Source organism: Caretta caretta, chromosome 2 (genome assembly GCF_965140235.1).
Source record: "Caretta caretta isolate rCarCar2 chromosome 2, rCarCar1.hap1, whole genome shotgun sequence".
NCBI classification, from domain to species: Eukaryota; Metazoa; Chordata; order Testudines; family Cheloniidae; genus Caretta; species Caretta caretta.
In genome coordinates this window covers 72,081,477-72,099,508 of record NC_134207.1, presented here as the reverse complement: position 1 = coordinate 72,099,508, position 18,032 = coordinate 72,081,477, and the positions used below count along the sequence as shown (strand labels likewise).

The 18,032-nt window shown below is 37.8% G+C and overlaps 1 protein-coding gene across 4 annotated transcripts in view; it reads right to left on the bottom strand.

Annotated features, from left to right (window-relative positions):
• PXDNL (peroxidasin like) overlaps positions 1-18,032 on the bottom strand; it is a 282,898-nt gene that overhangs the window by 76,749 nt on the left and 188,117 nt on the right. For all 4 annotated transcript variants that reach the window (XR_012666983.1, XM_075125228.1, XM_048840634.2 and 1 more), the window contains exons 9-13: positions 15,510-15,679; positions 14,704-14,973; positions 6,572-6,688; positions 3,764-3,922; positions 2,322-2,434 (exon numbers count right to left, since the gene is read on the bottom strand). Coding sequence is in view for 3 of the 4 variants with exons in the window: in XM_075125228.1 (XP_074981329.1) it covers positions 2,322-2,434; positions 3,764-3,922; positions 6,572-6,688; positions 14,704-14,973; positions 15,510-15,679 (829 nt within the window). In the remaining variant the exon portion in view is untranslated. The remainder of the gene's footprint in view (positions 1-2,321; positions 2,435-3,763; positions 3,923-6,571; positions 6,689-14,703; positions 14,974-15,509; positions 15,680-18,032) is intronic.

Genomic DNA, 18,032 nt, shown 5'->3' with positions numbered 1-18,032 from the left:
TATTGGTGTCTCTCGATTTCTTCTCTGAAAAGGTGGAAAACTATTACTAATGAAACATCTCAAATCAACTACTGACTAGAGGTAGTCTGATTCACGAAGGCCCTGAACACATGGAACAATTTTTGTCGAGGACTGAAAAAAAATGTTTTAGATTCCACCACAGACAGGGCATAGGAATATAAATCAGAGTGCTTCAAAGTTGGGGGGTGGGGATCTGCTTTGTTTTTCTTTCCCATTAATGTGCTACTCCCCTCCCTCTTACTGCTTTATCTGTACCCAGTAACGTGCAAAGGTGACCTGTGAAAACACTGTGGAGGTAGGAGAAGTTCTTGGTGTAACTAACCGAATGGCTGAGTACAAAGGACTATTTGGGCAAAGTATTTTCTCTCAGAGAGTCAGGAAATCTTATTGATGCTATTAGCCTCTGAGAATGGACCAATGAGAATTGGGGGGTTAACATGTTTGTTTCACAAAGTGTCTGCTTATTTTGTAGTTGACAGGAGTGGTACAATCAGTTCAGAGTTAAATACAAATTGTTTTTTTTTCTTTATCTTCTATAGAAAAAAAGTAATAGTAAAGTGTTAGTTATTGATTATATTTAAATTAGGAGGCTTTCTTCACAACTGAAAGTAAAAGGAAATGTATAGAGTCTCCAACAGTGTAGCAACTTAAAGTTTTGGGAGGGAGTCTTGTGTATGTAAAAAAGCCCTAGCAAGAATTCCATCAGGACAGGTACCATCTAGGATAAAACTAAGCCCCAACATGGGAGCATGCCATGAGTGGGGCTGCAGGAGGAGAAGGGCAGATTGGGCTGGGAGCAGGATCTCAATAGCACAGAGTACTTTGGAGATTCTAGGGTAGGAGTGCGAGCTCTGATGGTTTGGTCATGTAAAGTGCAGTTCCGACAACTATATGGGTAAGAGAGTCCAAGAGATGAAGATTGAAGAAAAAAAGATACAGGCCAGTGAAGGAATACAGATAATGCAAGATGGCATTTGATATAAAAATAATAAGGTAACTATTGTTATGCAGATAATTAGTTTTGTTGTTAGGTAGATTAAGATGATTTAAAAAGGTATTTTGAGTTAGTTAAAACCACAAACTAATTTAAGCTCGCCAAAACCACTATAAGAGGAAGGGTTGTGACCGCTGCTACAGGAAGAGTCTGAGAGAAGCAGACAGTAGCTGACAGAAATAAGTGCAGCTCACAGCTAAGCATAGGATACAAAAGAGGGTGTTGAACAATGAGCAACGAAGACCACGAACACCTGGATGATGTAGTGGGTCCTCCTTTTCACTCTAATAAGGTCATTGCTTATAGTATGAGGGAAGCATTATTGCAGTAGAGGTTTATAGTCATTTTGAGTACAGCATATGGGATGTATTTCCTTTGGTAAAAACCAATCAGCTTTTGGGAAATAAAGGTACTTTCAGTGAATTTTCAACTCATAGCCTTATTCTTAGAACCAGATCCAAAAATTACGACAGCCAACCCAAGGAGACGTGGTGGGATGTCATAAAGGAAGACATGTTAGCATGTGGTATGATAGAGGATATGGATTGAACATAGCACTTTGGATGGAGAGGACTCAGAGTGGACTATGTTGATGGGATTAACGCAAGACAGACGACGACGACTTTGTAGATTCTAGTGCAGCTCCAGGTTATAGCATTACCTCTAGGCAGAACTGCAATGATTTAGAGCAGCCCCCTGGGCCACCTAATTTATGCGGGAGGCCATTTCAGTCCCAAAGAATCCCAAGACTTTAAGTCTGGCACAGCACACTCTTTCAACCCTTGTTTTGTACTTTTACTGAAAACAGGCTATGGTTAAAAAAACTTTTATGTACAGTAGATTTGTATAGAGCTTTTAATCTTTTAAAGCCTTCAAAAATGTAATATTTTAATGAATCTGATCTGTTTTGGATGAATTTTAGATTGTCAAATTGTTTTAAAAGAAGAATATGTTGCTTTTAAGAAATAATACTTAGGACCAATTTATGCCATCCACTTGTGTTGCTCTTAATCTATAATTAGGGACTGAATCTGCCCTTAGATTGGCTTGCTAATTTTCTGATGTAAAATAGCAAAAATACAATACAGGCCTTTAAACGACAGACTAAATTGCTGAAGTTTGCTCTTTGTCATTTTCAAAAATATTAACAAATATTTTTAAAAGAATTGTTTGAGGATTATAATAGGTGTCTGTATTTTGGTAAAAGCTACAGCTGCAACTAAACAATCCTGGGTCCATTGCTTTTAAGGTTCTGCATCAGCTGGACAAGATCGAAAGCCCCGTAGATATAATCAAGTAACCCTACCTTGCTCCAGCTGATTGTGGGCTGAGGTTCTCCATGTGCACTACAAGGAATCTCTACATTCTTTCCAACCTCTGCGCTGGTATCTTGCGGAAGTTGAGAAAATACTGGCAGAGCTGCAGAAAACACAAACACACATTCCTTATATTGTCATCTCTTCTAATACCCAACAGTGTTATTGAGTTACACTTTCCTGGATTGACTAGGTTTGCCATGGCTAATAGATCCTCAGCTGGTGTAAACTGTTATAGCATCATTGACCTCACTGGAACTATGACAATTTAGATCAGTTGGAGAGCTGTCCCTCAGAGCTTAGTACTGTAATGAGAACAACAAAGCCATGCTATCCCATGTAATTAGAAAACAATAGAGAAGTCTTACTAAACTTTGGAAAGGTCTTATTCCACTTACATTCATGCTATAACATTCACTAGGCTTACTTATTTTCAGATGAGCCCTAAGATCATATAAAGGTCCTTTGTTAAATTTTCTGTTTCTATAGTTTAGGGAACAGATACTCATATGTTGAAACATGTCTAAAGTTAGCAGGAAAAAAATACCTATAACGGTACTATCATAAATTACAGAATCATAGAAAATATGTTTGAAAGGGACGAGTTCGCTTATTTCAGGATGTTGCATCAAAAAAGAAAAACACTATTTTAGGCAATAAATGGGCCTACTTTTGATTTAGATGACTCTTCTGCATTTGTGATGAGTACATCATTAAGTAAAATGGTTCACTACCCCATTGCCCTAACCAATTTTATTTTAATTTTAAAGTTAAATTTGATCTTTAACAACATAACCTCTTACTTCCTGTTTTACAACTGGTGTTTGATAGAAACAATCATTTCCTTCTATCATTGCCCTTTAAATATTTATGGGAAGTAATAATCCCACTTTACACATTGGGGAGGCACTCTTGTGTCCTCACAAGTAACAATGTTGACATTGATGGTACTAAATTAATGGATTAAACCCTTTTAAATTACAAGGAAAATTCACTCTGCTTGCTGTAAATCCAAGAAATATATTTATAGATAATTTTACCATATTCCATAATATGGAAACTGGATAAATATAGCCTGGGATTATTTTTTGTTTAGGATTTATATTTCTATAGGGCCAAATTCTCTGCCCAGCACCACAGAAATGCTTCATGGGAGCTGGAATCCTCTCCTAATAGCCTGTGGAGTGTTACTGGAGTTGTTCCGCACCAAAATACAGTGTGGCAGAAATGTGAAATGAACAAACCATGGTTTTGCTCCGTTATACATGGGACTCTGGTACTGAAAACAAACCATGATTTCGTCTACTATCCCCAAAAGTGAAAATTATGTTTCTAAATACACATTTATCATTAAAAGTGTGACCATCTAATAAGTTTCTAGGTATATTTACAACCTTAAAAACAGCAGAAAACAAAACACCTCATCTATTACCTTGGGGTTGCACATTCAGCTGGACGGTCATTCTCCTTACCCCCAAAGCACTGACAGCTTGGCATTCATACTGGCCTTGATCATGTTGGGCCACATGTACAATACGCAATGTTCCAGATGACAGCACAGTGTGGCGTCCATCAGAAGGCAGATGACTTCCTGCAATGTGTCAAACAACTGAGACATAAATATGGTAAATTACACTCATCTTATTTACATACTTGTCATAGGGTTTGGGTTTTTTTTTATTATTTTAGTTAACATCTTGGGAGGCAATATATATTAAAAGGCATTCCCTTTAAAATTCTTGACTTGGTTAATTGTGAGTATTTTGCTCTTTCCTTTCAAATTCTACCATTGCTGGTCTTTTTCTCTTTGCTTATTAAATAAGATGTTAATTTACTCATACTTTTAAAACATTAAAATTGCCAGCAACTTAGCAGAGAACTCAAAGAGCATTTGATCACGTTTGATAATACCAAATTCGGAAGGGCTAATATTCATTATTTAGACCTTGTTATGAAAAAAAGATCCAGTCCACAAAAAGAGAAATTGAAGGACCAGGAAGTCCAATGAATTGTTACAGTAGTTTTTCATCTCTGGAAAACTTAAATGATTTAATTTTAGTATATGCTGACAGTACTTGAGTGGGGAACAATGGGTTATTGAGCAATGTGAGTTGCTTGCTTCAATGTCATGGACAGATGATGAGCTATTCATCATCTTGCTAATAGTGTTGCTTTTTATTAAGGGGTGTGACAACAGAGAGCTCACAATGTGATCTGAAGGAGAGCCAGAGTAGATAGGTGTTGAACTCAAATAGTAGTAATAATAATAATGTTCCCATATAGTGCTTTTACTCCATATGTCTCCAAATGCACTTTAGACACAGGAGGTAAGCGTTATGATAATTACTGTTTTACAGATGATGAAACTGAGCACAGAAAGGTGAACTGACTTGTACAAAGTCATTCAAACAGGGTAGTACCACAGCCAGGAAGAGAATGCAAGTCCACTGCTCTGTCCACTAGGACACACCCCACCTCAGTAAACCTGAACATTTGGTAAGGATTCAAACAACTTAAGCAATCAGAATCTGTCTTATGAAAAAAGTAATCAGAAACTGGTTATAAAGTGAGCCCTTTTTCTTTAGCTTCCAGATTTGCACTAGTATTGTGGTGTAGGAAGGAATGAGGTTAGCTGGACACTAAGGTTTTTGTTAACTGGTTAAATTCCATAATATTTATTAAATAAATAAACTTGTCCATGTAATCTCAGGGTGACTATATCAGTATTATTTCCACCATGTAAACTGGATTGCCACAAAATTCAAAAACTGAAGATCAGGTGGTATTGAGTTGTTTGCTAATTTGAAACTCTATTGCCAAGCAACCCCCTTGAGCTATTTCCTCATTTCTAGTAAAATTACTAAGTTAAGTCCATAACATATCACTACTATTTAGTAACATGAGGATAAATCCTCACGTGTTGAACCCTTGTACAACGGCAGATTGTGACCAATAGTGCAATTTACATAAGAATAGAACATAAGAACGGCCATACTGGGTCAGACCAAAAGCCCATCAAGCCCAGTATCCTGTCCTCTAATAGTGGCCAATGGCAGGTGCTCCAAAGGGAATGAACAGTCAGGTTATCATCAAGTGATCCATGCTCTGTTACCCAATCCCAGCTTCTGGCAAACAGAAGCTAGGGACACCATTCTTGCCCATTCTGGCTAATAGCCATTGATGGACCTATCTTCCATGAATTTATCTAGCTCCCTTTAGCACATAATTACAAATTGATTACATAGCCAGAGGTTCCATAAAAGAAGATGGTTCCAAAACATTAACATACTGATATGAACTTATTTTGCTATTGCTTGCTTGGAAATAACTATTCAGTCTAAAAAGAAGCAGCAGATGTTATGAAGTGACCTTTCAAAAATCTATGGGTATTTCCAAAATTACAATGTGCTAAATTCTATCCTCAGTTAAGCATGCAAAATTCAACAGAAGATGCACATGCTTAGTTGAGGAAAGGAGGACAGAAGTCCACCCAATATACTTAATTTAAAAAAGACAACATAAACCAGGTAAAGTGAGATTTTTGTTAAACAGTAACATTATCTTTTGTCATTAATGTTACAGCAAGCAAAATTATTCTACCAATAGGCAGCTCATCGTAAATATATACACTATGTAAGGCCCCAGCTCCAAAGAGTCTAAGGGTCAACAACTGAGGCTAGAAAGGAAAACAGAAAGGCTGTGATTGTGGAAAGTAAGTTACAGGGTAACAAACTCAGAAATGGCATGGGCCTAGAACGATTGAACAGGTTGTAGATTGGTTTGTTTCTTTAAATTGTATGTATATACCATAAACATCTTATAAAATAGAAATGTTGTCTTCATCCTACTTCTTGCGAGTGTTGCAGAAGGAGTTGATCGTAAGGAGGAATTTGAATGACAAGAGGAAGGTTGCCTGGCAAACCGAGTCTGTGAGGGAATTCCAGGCATGGGGATGGATATGGGGAAAGTGGATGACTGGGCACTGAGACCAGCATCATTGACAGACCAGAGCATGTGGGGTTTTTGTACACTTGTGATGACATTAAAGAGATAAGGTCAGATAAATACAAATTGCTTTAAATATCCCAATTTCAGTAATTCTATGCAATACTTTCTTGATTTACTTAGTAACTCTTTCCAACAACAACAACAACAACAAAAAAGGGCTGGAGGTTGTTTTTATTTATTTTATATATAAAATGCAGCACAGAAATTTGATCTAAATTAGATTTGGTTATACCTGATTTGGTCCAGGCAATCACAGGAAGAGGATTACCATCTGCTTCACAGTGGAAATCTACTGTGCGCCCTTCTATCACCACCTGATTGTAAGGGCTCACTGTAAACTGCGGAGGAGCTGAACAGAAAAAAAAAACTTGACATTAACACACACTGCAGGTATAAATCATTTCATGTGCTTTCCTTTACTACCAAGGAAGAAAAGTGTTCTTTGTGTTAACATTTGCAGTACTGAAAGCAGCTAAAATAACTGGATAATATAGCTATGTATATAAAGCATAAACCCATTACCTTCAGAAGAACTTTTTACAATGTCACTAGAGTCACCACACAAAATTAAAAACTTGGGAGAACATGGCTTGCAAGAATGATGATCTGTCACAGGTCCATTAAGACAAAACTTTATTGTAATGAGTACAGCTGGGACTCTGAGGGCGAACAGTACACAGCTCTGGCTCCTATCAGAGTCTTCCTATTTATGGTGGATAGCAACAAAACATATTCCTAAAACCCCATCTCTAAGAGAACAGAATTCATGTCTCATAGCATCTTATGCAAAAATCAACAAAAGAAACATTCTGAAATCAAAACTCTTGTGTATGATAACAGCAGCAGTAAGGAACAACATGGAAGATTTCCACAATTCTTCCTCTGTCAGAGAAGCACCAAAGGTGAAAGCCAGACTTCATCTCATTAATCAAGGAGAAACTCTTTGTTTATGGTTCAAATGCTGCCCTTGAACCTCCGTATACAAAAATGCTAAGTACATGGATGGAGGCTACTGTTGCTGCCGGGGGATGGGCTTTATAGCTGATTGCTGGTAAAAGTGCTTCCCAACTCCTCTTTCACAGTGTGGTGAACTACAGGGCAATGCTGCTTTAAGTGGCTGTGGAAACACTGGTTCCCCAACAACATACCTTGTGGTGGGGAGAGGAAAGGACAACTGAGGAGTTACCTCAGATTAGGTAGGGGTGAGTAGAGGCAGCAGCAATGGAAGGACGGATGTGGGAAGGAGCAAATTACTTCTCCCTGCTACTCCAGCTCCTGCTTGGTTCTAGTAGTGACAGGATTTTGGGGCTGTTTTCCCTCCTCAACCAGTGGGTGTGATATAATGTGCCTTTCATAACATTATTCCTGCTTTAGATGAGAAAGTAAATGAGGATACAGCAGTAAAGATGGACTAAAACAAGAACCAGTTATCCAAATCCCCTTCCCCAAACTTGGAGGATTTGTATGAAATGGGACCACCACTAATTTTAGTTTTGTAAAACAAAAAGCATTTTTTGCCATTGCTATAGCAGACAAAAGGCCAGAGTTAATGTAAAATAATCCACTGGAGAAAGAAGATGAAAAGAAAGTAGTTCATAGTTAGGTGTCCCTAACATCAACATCCAACCTTTCCATGCATATGTGTCTCACACCCCCTTAAGCTTTTGCTTTCTTTTTAACTACAAACAGTTAATGCAGATCTCACTTTGTGGAGGTAAGTAATTCACCATGTGCTACACCTCCTTAAGAAGTGAATATGAATGCCATATTTCTTCACCTTTTCCCAGTTTCCCATTTCTCTGGGTGTTTTGATTCCTGATTTAAATTCAGGAAGACGACTTTCAGAAACTTCAAGCAACTGAAGTTAAACTTCAATTCAAAACACTGCAACTTAAGGTAGCTCAACTGATATTATTGCATGCTTCTTTTATCTTCTATTTTATAGATTTTTTTAAAATAAAAATTACTACTACTGATAATTATTTCCAGTAAATATGAATATATCATGATTGTGAGCTATGTGAATAAACATATCCTATTAAAAAAAAGTTTTCCCCCAAATCACTTTGCCCCAAAATGTATACTTCATCTTGACTTTGTTTTTGTGTTCCATTTTCTATATATATTTGTGTTCCCTCTTCAACATGCGTGTGTGTGTGTGTGTGTGTGTATGTATATATATAAACAAACTACTACTACCGTAATATCTCTGCTGAAGAGGAAATACAAACACAAAGTCAAGATGTAGCATTCTCTCTCTCTCTGTACATATATAAAACACCACACACAGCATGATTGTATGGTTATGGCATGCAGAGCCAGGCATTCAAACCACCTTATCTCTACCCTGTAGTCACACCATGTACCAAGCAAAAGATTATAATTAAAGCACTCTAGTGAATGTGGTGTCAAACTAGATGAAACTGACTTTTAAAAGATGAAGTTTTAACTCCCTGCCCCCTCCATTTATGGTGCTTGGTAAAGGCACAATTAAGGTAGTTTGAGTGCCTCAAGAGTGCATTTCAATACATTAACTGCTTTGGGTTCCTTTAAAATTTAACCTTAACTTTGAATTTCCTGTTTGGTTTGGGGATAATTAAAACATTCTTGTAATATGTTATACCATTAAGTTACTGATATGTCAGCTCAACCGGATCTCCACCTTCATTTTTTGCCTGTGAATATGCACTAGGCACCATTTAAAACTCAGCATCATTTGTCTCGGAAACCTGTAGTAACTACAAGCTCCCAAAGTTAGAACTAGTAATTCCATAGTGGCAGCATGATGTGAAAATGATGAAATGTTTAAAGGCAAGGATTCCATATGTCTATGAACAGAAAGATACACATCCTGCACAGAATTTTAGATTGCCTAGGAGAGCATAACTCCTTTGAGAATATTCACTGTCTATTCAGAATTCTTCCTCCAAATGAGCTGTCTTGAAAAAGGAATTATTATTAATTACCGCATCACAAACAAAAGATACTAATTATGCTCAAGGGAGATTCAAGAATGGCTAAGTACCATCAAGTGTAATGAGACTTTTGTCTAAGGTCCCAAACAACAATCCCATGTAGATTCTTCAGAAGATGCTATGGCAGAAAGCCATGTTGTAGGGTATTAATTAAAACAGCCAAAAGAGTTGGCTTAAACGTGAGCAAAACCCAGTACTAACTACAACCAGGAAAACAGAAGATTAAAATCCAAATGGATTTGTCATTTCCACGTTTCATCTCTTTTGTCACTGATTAACTTATGTTCTTGGGACACGACGTTTACAATCGGGTAAAACTGGGAGATGTATTGACCATTCTAAGGCAGGCCATTTGATGTTATAATACATTTGACTCTTTCACGCTCTCATTTATTGTTATAGAAAGCCCAGAAGCAGATTGCCAATGCTAAAAAATTCATGAAGTTACTTAAAACAATTTATTTCCAATGAGGAATCTTAGTATCAAAGTTATTAATTATTATTATTATTATTATGTTTATATTTATCACATGAACAGAGTTTTGTTATCTTACTAAAATCAATTAAGGCAAAACCTTTCTAGCCAGACATTATAAAGCTGCTTACTGGGAATGCATATTGATTTAATTAATTGAGTTTTGAGTGTTAAATATTGTAAGTCTTATATACTAAGCACCTGCCTCACATATTGATTTCAACTTTTGAATGGGAAACAAATTTTCAATTTTTATTTATCGCTTGTCTCAGCCAATCTATAGAGCAGATTTTATGTTATTCACTCTAATTGCTGCCACAATATATATGGATACTATAGTAATTGGAACAAAAAGAGGGAGCATCTGCTCAAATGACATATAAGCATAACATGTAAAACACAACATGAAATCTGTTCTCACTGTGAAATAAAAGAAGCCGCCTTTTGCATACCAGTTGGTTGACTAATGATCCAGCTAAAGAGAAATTAAAAAGCTACACACTGATACATAAAAGTAACAAGGAAGCAGAAAAGAATCTGGAAGGACAAACAGATGGCGATTTCTATCATTTGGTCTCTAAAGATGAAAAACTGCACTCTTTTGCTGGTGTTATCAAAGGTTATGCATTATAAATAGTATACATCCAAACAAAGTAGTTCAAAATGCATACATAGGTTATTTAGGAAGGACACATAAGGATAGATAAGATGTGACATCGGTGGGAAATAATTATTTATTGCCAAGAAAAAATTAGAAGTAAAATAACCCAGAGATATTCATAATAATAATGGTAGCAGAGAACCCAAACAGGGAGGGATCAACAATTAAAGCCTACTGGAGATCTGTGATAAACCACTCGTTCATATGCTGTGTAACACAATTATGATAATTTGTGAAGAAGTACAAATTAGAGTAATAAAAATTATTTTAATCATTCAGACTATACCAAGACAAATTCAAAGCACAAACTGGGTATTTTTGAATATAATAATGAAAGCCTTCCTGCTATCATATGAAGAAGATACTAGAGAAAGAGTAAAGATGATTTTGCTGTCATTTTTTATATTTTTCTTTTAAATGTACGTATTTTTGCCTTCATGATATTAAAAAACTTCAAACAGGAAGGCAAAGGCCGAATGATCAGAATTGTTTTTTTAAGACTTTCTATTTATTTTGATGCTTTGATAGTGAACACTTTTCTTTGCTCAAGTATTTACCGTTGTGTTTTTTTTCTGCCTTCCAAAGGGAGCTGCAAACCAACTGAAAGCTTGAAAGTTTATTGTAGTAGCCTCACAAAGGAACTCTTTAGCCATTTATGAAATAAAAATATGCATTTTCTTACAACACTTCTCTCACAAGAAATATCCCCTCAGCAATAGCAACATGCTATAGAGGGAATACTTTCCTCTATCCCTTTCTATGTAAGCATTCAAATCCAACCTCCCTTTCCTCCCCCAAATAAATTTGTGCTAAGACTGTGCCAATAGGATCTGCCCATAAAAGGCCAAATCCTATTTGCCTTCTACATGCCACATTCTCACTGGTTAAGTTTTGAAGTCAATTCCAGAAGCTGATTTACTTTATGATCTAGCAGTGGCCTTTGAGACACCACGACTTCTAGGCTTCTATGAAGTTTAGAAACAAAGGTGGTCATGTATCTTCTATTTGCAGCAGGTTGGTTTATTCATCATTAACATTACTGGGTCAATTCTGTTAAGTATTTTTGAACTGGTTGGCAGGGTTAAATTGATCTGAAGGGAGAAGAGAAATGCAGAGCTCTTTAATTAGACATATAAGAAATCATTTACTGGGACTGTACAGTGAATTTTTTAAAAGGCAATGGTGAAAAGTGAATTAAATAGTTTGAAGTACAGTGGGTGGGCAGTGATGTGGATGAGAAGAAGCAGAGTGGTACTCATCCCATGGAAGTTTTGATGGAATGTACTTATTCATCTGGCTCTGTACAGGAACTCTGGCCAACCAGTAAACAGAGAAAATAATTACCTCAGAACTTGAAACTTCTGGATCCATCTGGGAAGGCATCTTCCAGATGGATACACTGTCCTGTATGGACCATCACCACCAAGGCACAGATGGCTGCTTGAGCCCATGATTTAGGAGTTTGAAAATGGAGAGCATAATGGATAAATGACTTGGCAGACATATGTAACAGTGATTTATATACAGTATAGGATAGAGAGGAGAGAGTTAACAGTGTACAATAATTCCCAAAAATGTCTTGGCATGGGGCCTAGCAATCAAACTAGAGCAGCAGTTCTCAAACTGTGGGTCGGGATCCCAAAGTGAGTCGCAACTCTATTTTAATGGGATCACCAGGGCTAGCATTAGACTTGGGGTGGCCTGGGGCTGAAGCTCAAGTGCTTCAGCCCCGGGCAGTGGGGCTCGGGCTTCGGCTTCAGCTCTGGGCAGTGGGTCTCAGGTTACAGGCCCCCTGCCCAGGGCTGAATTCCTTGGGCTTCTACTTTGGTCCCCAACCTGGGGCTTGGGCAGGCTCAGGCTTCGGTTTCCCACCTTGGAGTTGTGTAGTAATTTTTGTTGTTAGAAAGGAGTTGCGGTGCAATGAAATTTGAGAACCGCTGAACTAGAGAGATGAAGATAGGAGACTTTGCCCTTTTTAGACAGAATTGAGCATGCCTTTGTGATTGATGAGAGTGGTGAGTAGTGTGAAAATGACAGGGACATAACAGGGAGACTAGTGAATTTAACCAATGAACTTGAAATAGTATATGCTTTGTGTATGGGACAGGGGAGTGTGCTGGCTAAAGCCCTGGCATTCAGGCAATTAAATGAGTCAGACATGAAGATCTGCTTATGACCTTCATGTGTATACGTAATTATTGCATGTTAACAGGACCAGAAAAAAAGAGGTGCAAAGATTGCTAGACAGACAGTAAATCTACCTTCTCTTTCTCGATCTCTCAGTATTCAAGTGAACCAGCAATGGCAGTCCATGAGGGTCCATGCACACGGTCAAAGAACACAAGGAAAGATTTTAAATGTCTTAACATTTTTTGGGCCTGCTTACATTCTGTATGCTCTCTTTCTCTCCCTAAAGTGCTTCTCAACTGACTCTGAGAAGATCATAGCCACATTGATTTAGATAGGCAACCTACTGATTATTATACCTAGATCATCCATCCAGGAATTGAAACTGTACCTAGTGAGATTTTCAAACCATCTGTGTTGACCTAACTCGGCCCTTGTTGATGTCAATGGAAGCCGAATTAGCCCAATGGGGAGCACTTCAAAACTCCCACCCACAATGCAATTTAAGTGACCAAACATACAGCATAAATAGCAAATTGCAAACAATAAATATTTAGAGAGGGTATTTTGTAAATAATCCAAAGGCTAAACTGGTTGGAAGAAATGGCTCAAACAATTCAAAACAGTGAAATAAATATTTAAAAATAATTTCTTCATAAATAATTTCTAAAGAGAAAAAAAGAATAACAAAGAATGTATATCCAGCTCTGTTCCAGACTGTGGACATTTTCTGCCATAGTAATTGGAGATTTTTAAGAGCAGATTAGACAAACACCTGTCAGGAATGGTCTAGATAATACTTAGTCTTGCCTTGAGTGCAGGGGACTGGATTAGATGGCCTCTCGAGGTCCCTTCCAGTCCTACAATTCTAGGATTCTGTGATGATAAGCATGGCATAAAAACATACCATTACATTCAATTAATTATTGCAACTCATATCTAGGAATGAATCCTCACACACTGAACAAGCTCCAATGGGTGTAAAACACATCAGTTTGTCTGCTTAGCAATACAGTTCACCATAAACACATCACCCCAATGCTCAGCTCTCTGCACTGGCTCCCCGTTGAATACAGGGTCAGGTTCAAGGTGTCCAGCCTGATCATCAAAGCCACCCCTGGGATTGGCTCTAGCTACAGGTATCTGAGACATTGCATCTCCCTCTGCCACAATGACTTTCTCCGACATCTATGATCCATCAGCACAACAAAGCTGTTGAACAATGGGGGAGATTCATGACTGCAGGAAACACTGTGGAACTAGATTGCAGTACTGGGACCCATAAGGGACCACAAAACTAACCACTTTCAGAACAAAATGCAAAATTTGTTTATTTGACTTAGTTTTCCCTAAGTAAGTTTTTCCACACACACCCAAAATGCACATTCATACACAAGTAAACAAGCCAAACCCCTCTAAAACTAATCAAGTTATTTTCCTTACTGGCTAGAAAGAGGGTTTTGGAGTTTTTTTTTTTTTTTCATTTTTAGACACTGTGGATCATATAAGTACCAACCTAAATAGCTAAAAAATTGTTTACCCAACTGCTTATATAACTATTAGGTCCTAAAATGGACTGTCAGGTTTGATCAAAGTTAACTCAAATGGTTGTTAGACTGTAGCAGGGGTAGCTAAATGATGCCTTGCACACCTTTGACTATTCTGGGTGTAGCTGTGTTGGTCAATGTTGGTCTTCCCTGACTTTATACAGCCAGTGTAAAATATTCTCAAATAAACAAGCCAAATTCATTCCTTGTGTATCTCTACTAGAGTCAATGGAGTTACTTTACACCAGTGATGAATTTGGCTCAGTGTTCTACTAATAAATATTGAATGCTTGAAATACTAATATATAGTTCCAATAAATGTATTCCTGAGGGCTCAGTTCTGCCCTTAGATAGGTATACACGTCTACTGTTCAGTCAACAAGTACCGTGTACATGTGTTTCTGAGGCAAAATTTGACTGACAGGCATATTGGTATAGACCAGACAACAGATTGCAAGACAACAAAGAGTCCACATTTTCATCATACAATTCAAAGCACACATCTTAACACACGACCAGAAAGCTACGTTTCAGGCTTGAGCCATGGAAATCTCAGCAGCAGCTTCATCTTCCACTTACCTTGTACAATAATAATTGCTGATGCTTGGACAGAGCCCTGGTTGTTACGAGCATGGCAGATAAACTGATTGTGGTCCTGCAATGTGATGTTCTGAATGAAAAGTCCTCCAGAAGAAGTGATGTTGTACCTGGATTCATCCAGCGACTCTCCATTTCCTCTTGTCCAGCTGATGTGAGGTTGGGGGTGGCCTGTGGCCATGCATTCCAAAGTGGTTCTGGTGCCAACTAAGACCTCTGTATTCCGGGGTTGAATGATAAAACTGGGCTTGGCTAGGGAAGAAAGAAAAACAAGGTGAAAGGGGGCTTTAATTTCCACCTTTTCAAACTAAACTGCTATGCTACTCTTTGAGTAAGGATGATCTTTCACATAAGGCACTGGTTTAAGACGCAGAAGATTGAAGTTCAATTCTCAAGTCTGCTGCAGACTTCCTGGACGGCCTGGGGAAAATTACATAATGTCACACTGCCTCAGATCCCCATCTGTAAAATGGGAATGACAACACTTCCTTTCTCCCACTTCTAGTCTCCTTAAATTTTAAGCACATCCACCAGGGATTCTCTTACTGTGTGTTTGTAGAATGCAAAACAAAATAGGGCCCTGATCTTGATCAGGGTAGTACTGTAATTCAGATTAAGTTTGTATAATTTTTCATATTATTAAGTGAATACTTACTAAACCTCAAGTTGAGGTTTGGGGATGCTTTAAGGAATATATTTGAGGATTAAAAATACATATATTTTTATTCAAGTGAATGAAAAATGTGTTTCCAAACTAGACAAAATGCAAAGAAGCAGGAAGTATTTACTTGGAACACTGGAGTATCTGAGGAAAGCACTCTGTGTCTTGACTTCGCCTGCCACATTCCGGGCCATACACTGATAGATGCCTTGGTCAGATTCTCGGGTATTCTGAATCATGAGGGTCCCATCTTCAAGCAAATTCAACCGCCTGTCATCTTTCATATCCAACGAGTGGCTGAAAATAGAGGAGAACTCTGACAAGTTATCTTTGTCAAACCTGCACATTTTGGAACACTTCTATCATCTTACAAATTAAGAAAAAGACACTGAATATTTTGGGGAAAGTATAAAGACCAGATCCTGATGACAAACAAGTGCATTTATTATAAATTAATAGATCTGCATATTATGCAATTGGAATTTTATACTTGGGATAGAGGATAAATTAATGATACTGGGACCATGCATATGTTTTGATGCAATGTTCAGCTTCTAATTATGGGTCTAATACTGTGAGGTGCTGCCACCCTCATCTCCCAGTGAAGACAATAGGAGAGGAGGGCTCTCTGTACCTTGCAGGAATGAGCCCTCTGTTAAGTTCTTGAATTTATTTTGATTTTGTTTAATTAAATGGTATAAATTGTCCCTGGTTCTAACAGTCCAAAGTAGCAAGATTTATTGTACATGGTCGCATCAAGGTTACCTGGGTTTGGTCTGGGTCCTGAGGAGAGCACAGGTATTGTATAGCCACTGCTCCCCTCTGTGGACAAGTGGGGAGGAGACAGGAGTGGATTATGACTCTGCCTTTCCCTTCCCCAGTGGCGTTGGCTAGACACATGACGATAAGTGAACAACACCCTTTACAACACTGCAGTCAATTATTTTATCCTAATGCAAGATGGACGAGGTACTTTGGGATGAACTGTGATGCATTTACATGCTACCTCTTACTCAGGGCTGCCATTAAACACCACGTTCTAGCACGAGTTTTGTTTTTAATTGGCAATTGTTCTTTTAATTTTGCTGTGACCATGCTGGATTTGAGATTACACACCAGAAGAGCATTTGTTTACTCATTTGGGGCATCAGTATTGTTTGCTCAGGGCAAAATTTCTTTGTTCCTTTTTTCTGACTGATGCAGTGTGACAGTTTCTTATGAAAGTAACTTTCAAAAATGGTCATCAATAAATTAAATTTTAAATTAAAATTTTAGTTTGCTTAGGCAGACTGGAATAGTGTGGTTTTAACAAGGTTCTGCAGTGTTTGTAAACAATTACCCATCTAGGTTGGCTACTGTAGATTTGCAAAAGGACATTCAAGACACGTAGCCAGTAGTTTCTTCCGAAGCAACTTCCCTGCTGGGCAACATGGTGTGACTATGATACAAGCAGCGTAAACCCACTGAGTGACTCTTCTGGAACAGTTTGTATCGTGGTTGGGAGTATATATATTTTTCCTCACAAAGCTTCAGTTATAGCCGAATTAATTAAAAATTTTTTTTTTAAAAAAATCTGAGTTTCAAACTACAATTAAGTATATTAAGTGACAATAGTATACTTATCTATAACATCTTTGACAAAAAGCAAGCACTTTAAATAAAGAATAATAAGCATTCAGAGGCAATTTTAAGGACAAAAGGACATCATAAATATTGCACATCTTACATGATAAAAGAGACATTATTTTCTCAAATATAAACAAATGCATATTTCTTCACAACCATCTTGGATTATTTTTTAAAAAATTGATTATTTTTGTTACCCTGTTTGCAGTATCTAAATATTTTATTTTGAGGGGCTTTTTAAATGGTGGAAATGTCAGTTAATCTATTTATCAACTAACAGCAGAAGTTCTGGGTAAATTACTTATGTAATTACTGATTCTTGAGAATAATGACAGATGTGTGGTTTGAAGTGTGAGCACATTCAATTCTTTATTGAGTATCACTTTTCATAACCGTGAGCGCTCGGGTGAATAAATGGTCAATTTCAAACTTTTTGAAGGAAATTATTTTTTTTAAACATATAGGGACCTTCAGCTGAATCGCCTCCTTGCCTTTATGACATCAGATAGCAGCCCAGCTCCAGCCTGGTTCAATTCCTTTAAAGCCACCCTAAAAGCAGGGAAGGGGAATGAAACACCTGTGTCCCTCACAACACACACAAAGACCTGGTACATCTTAATGGTTGAATAAGCTACCCAAAGAAGAGAGGTAGTTGGGAGAAAGTGGGGAGGTTGCTATCGGAAGGGAGAGGCAGAAGTGCTACAGATCTCTCTCTGTTCTTGCCCCTTGCCCAGAAACAGTTTTGGAGTTAAAATGAGAAACATGCTGCTTCCAGTAATAGTAGACATGGGTTGGGGGATGAGGGGAGTGAGAAGTGGGAGGCAGTCATATTTGGGAATACTTGTGACAGCCCCCACCCCCTATTCCTTTAAGAATATGGGACAGCCTGCTGAAGAACAAACCCTGAGTACATGCGGAGATGGACTAAGCATGTACTCAAATGCGTTTCTGAAAAGAAACATCAGTGTGCACTTGGCAAAAAATACACGATCATTAGATAGAATGCACAGCACAGCCTATCTTG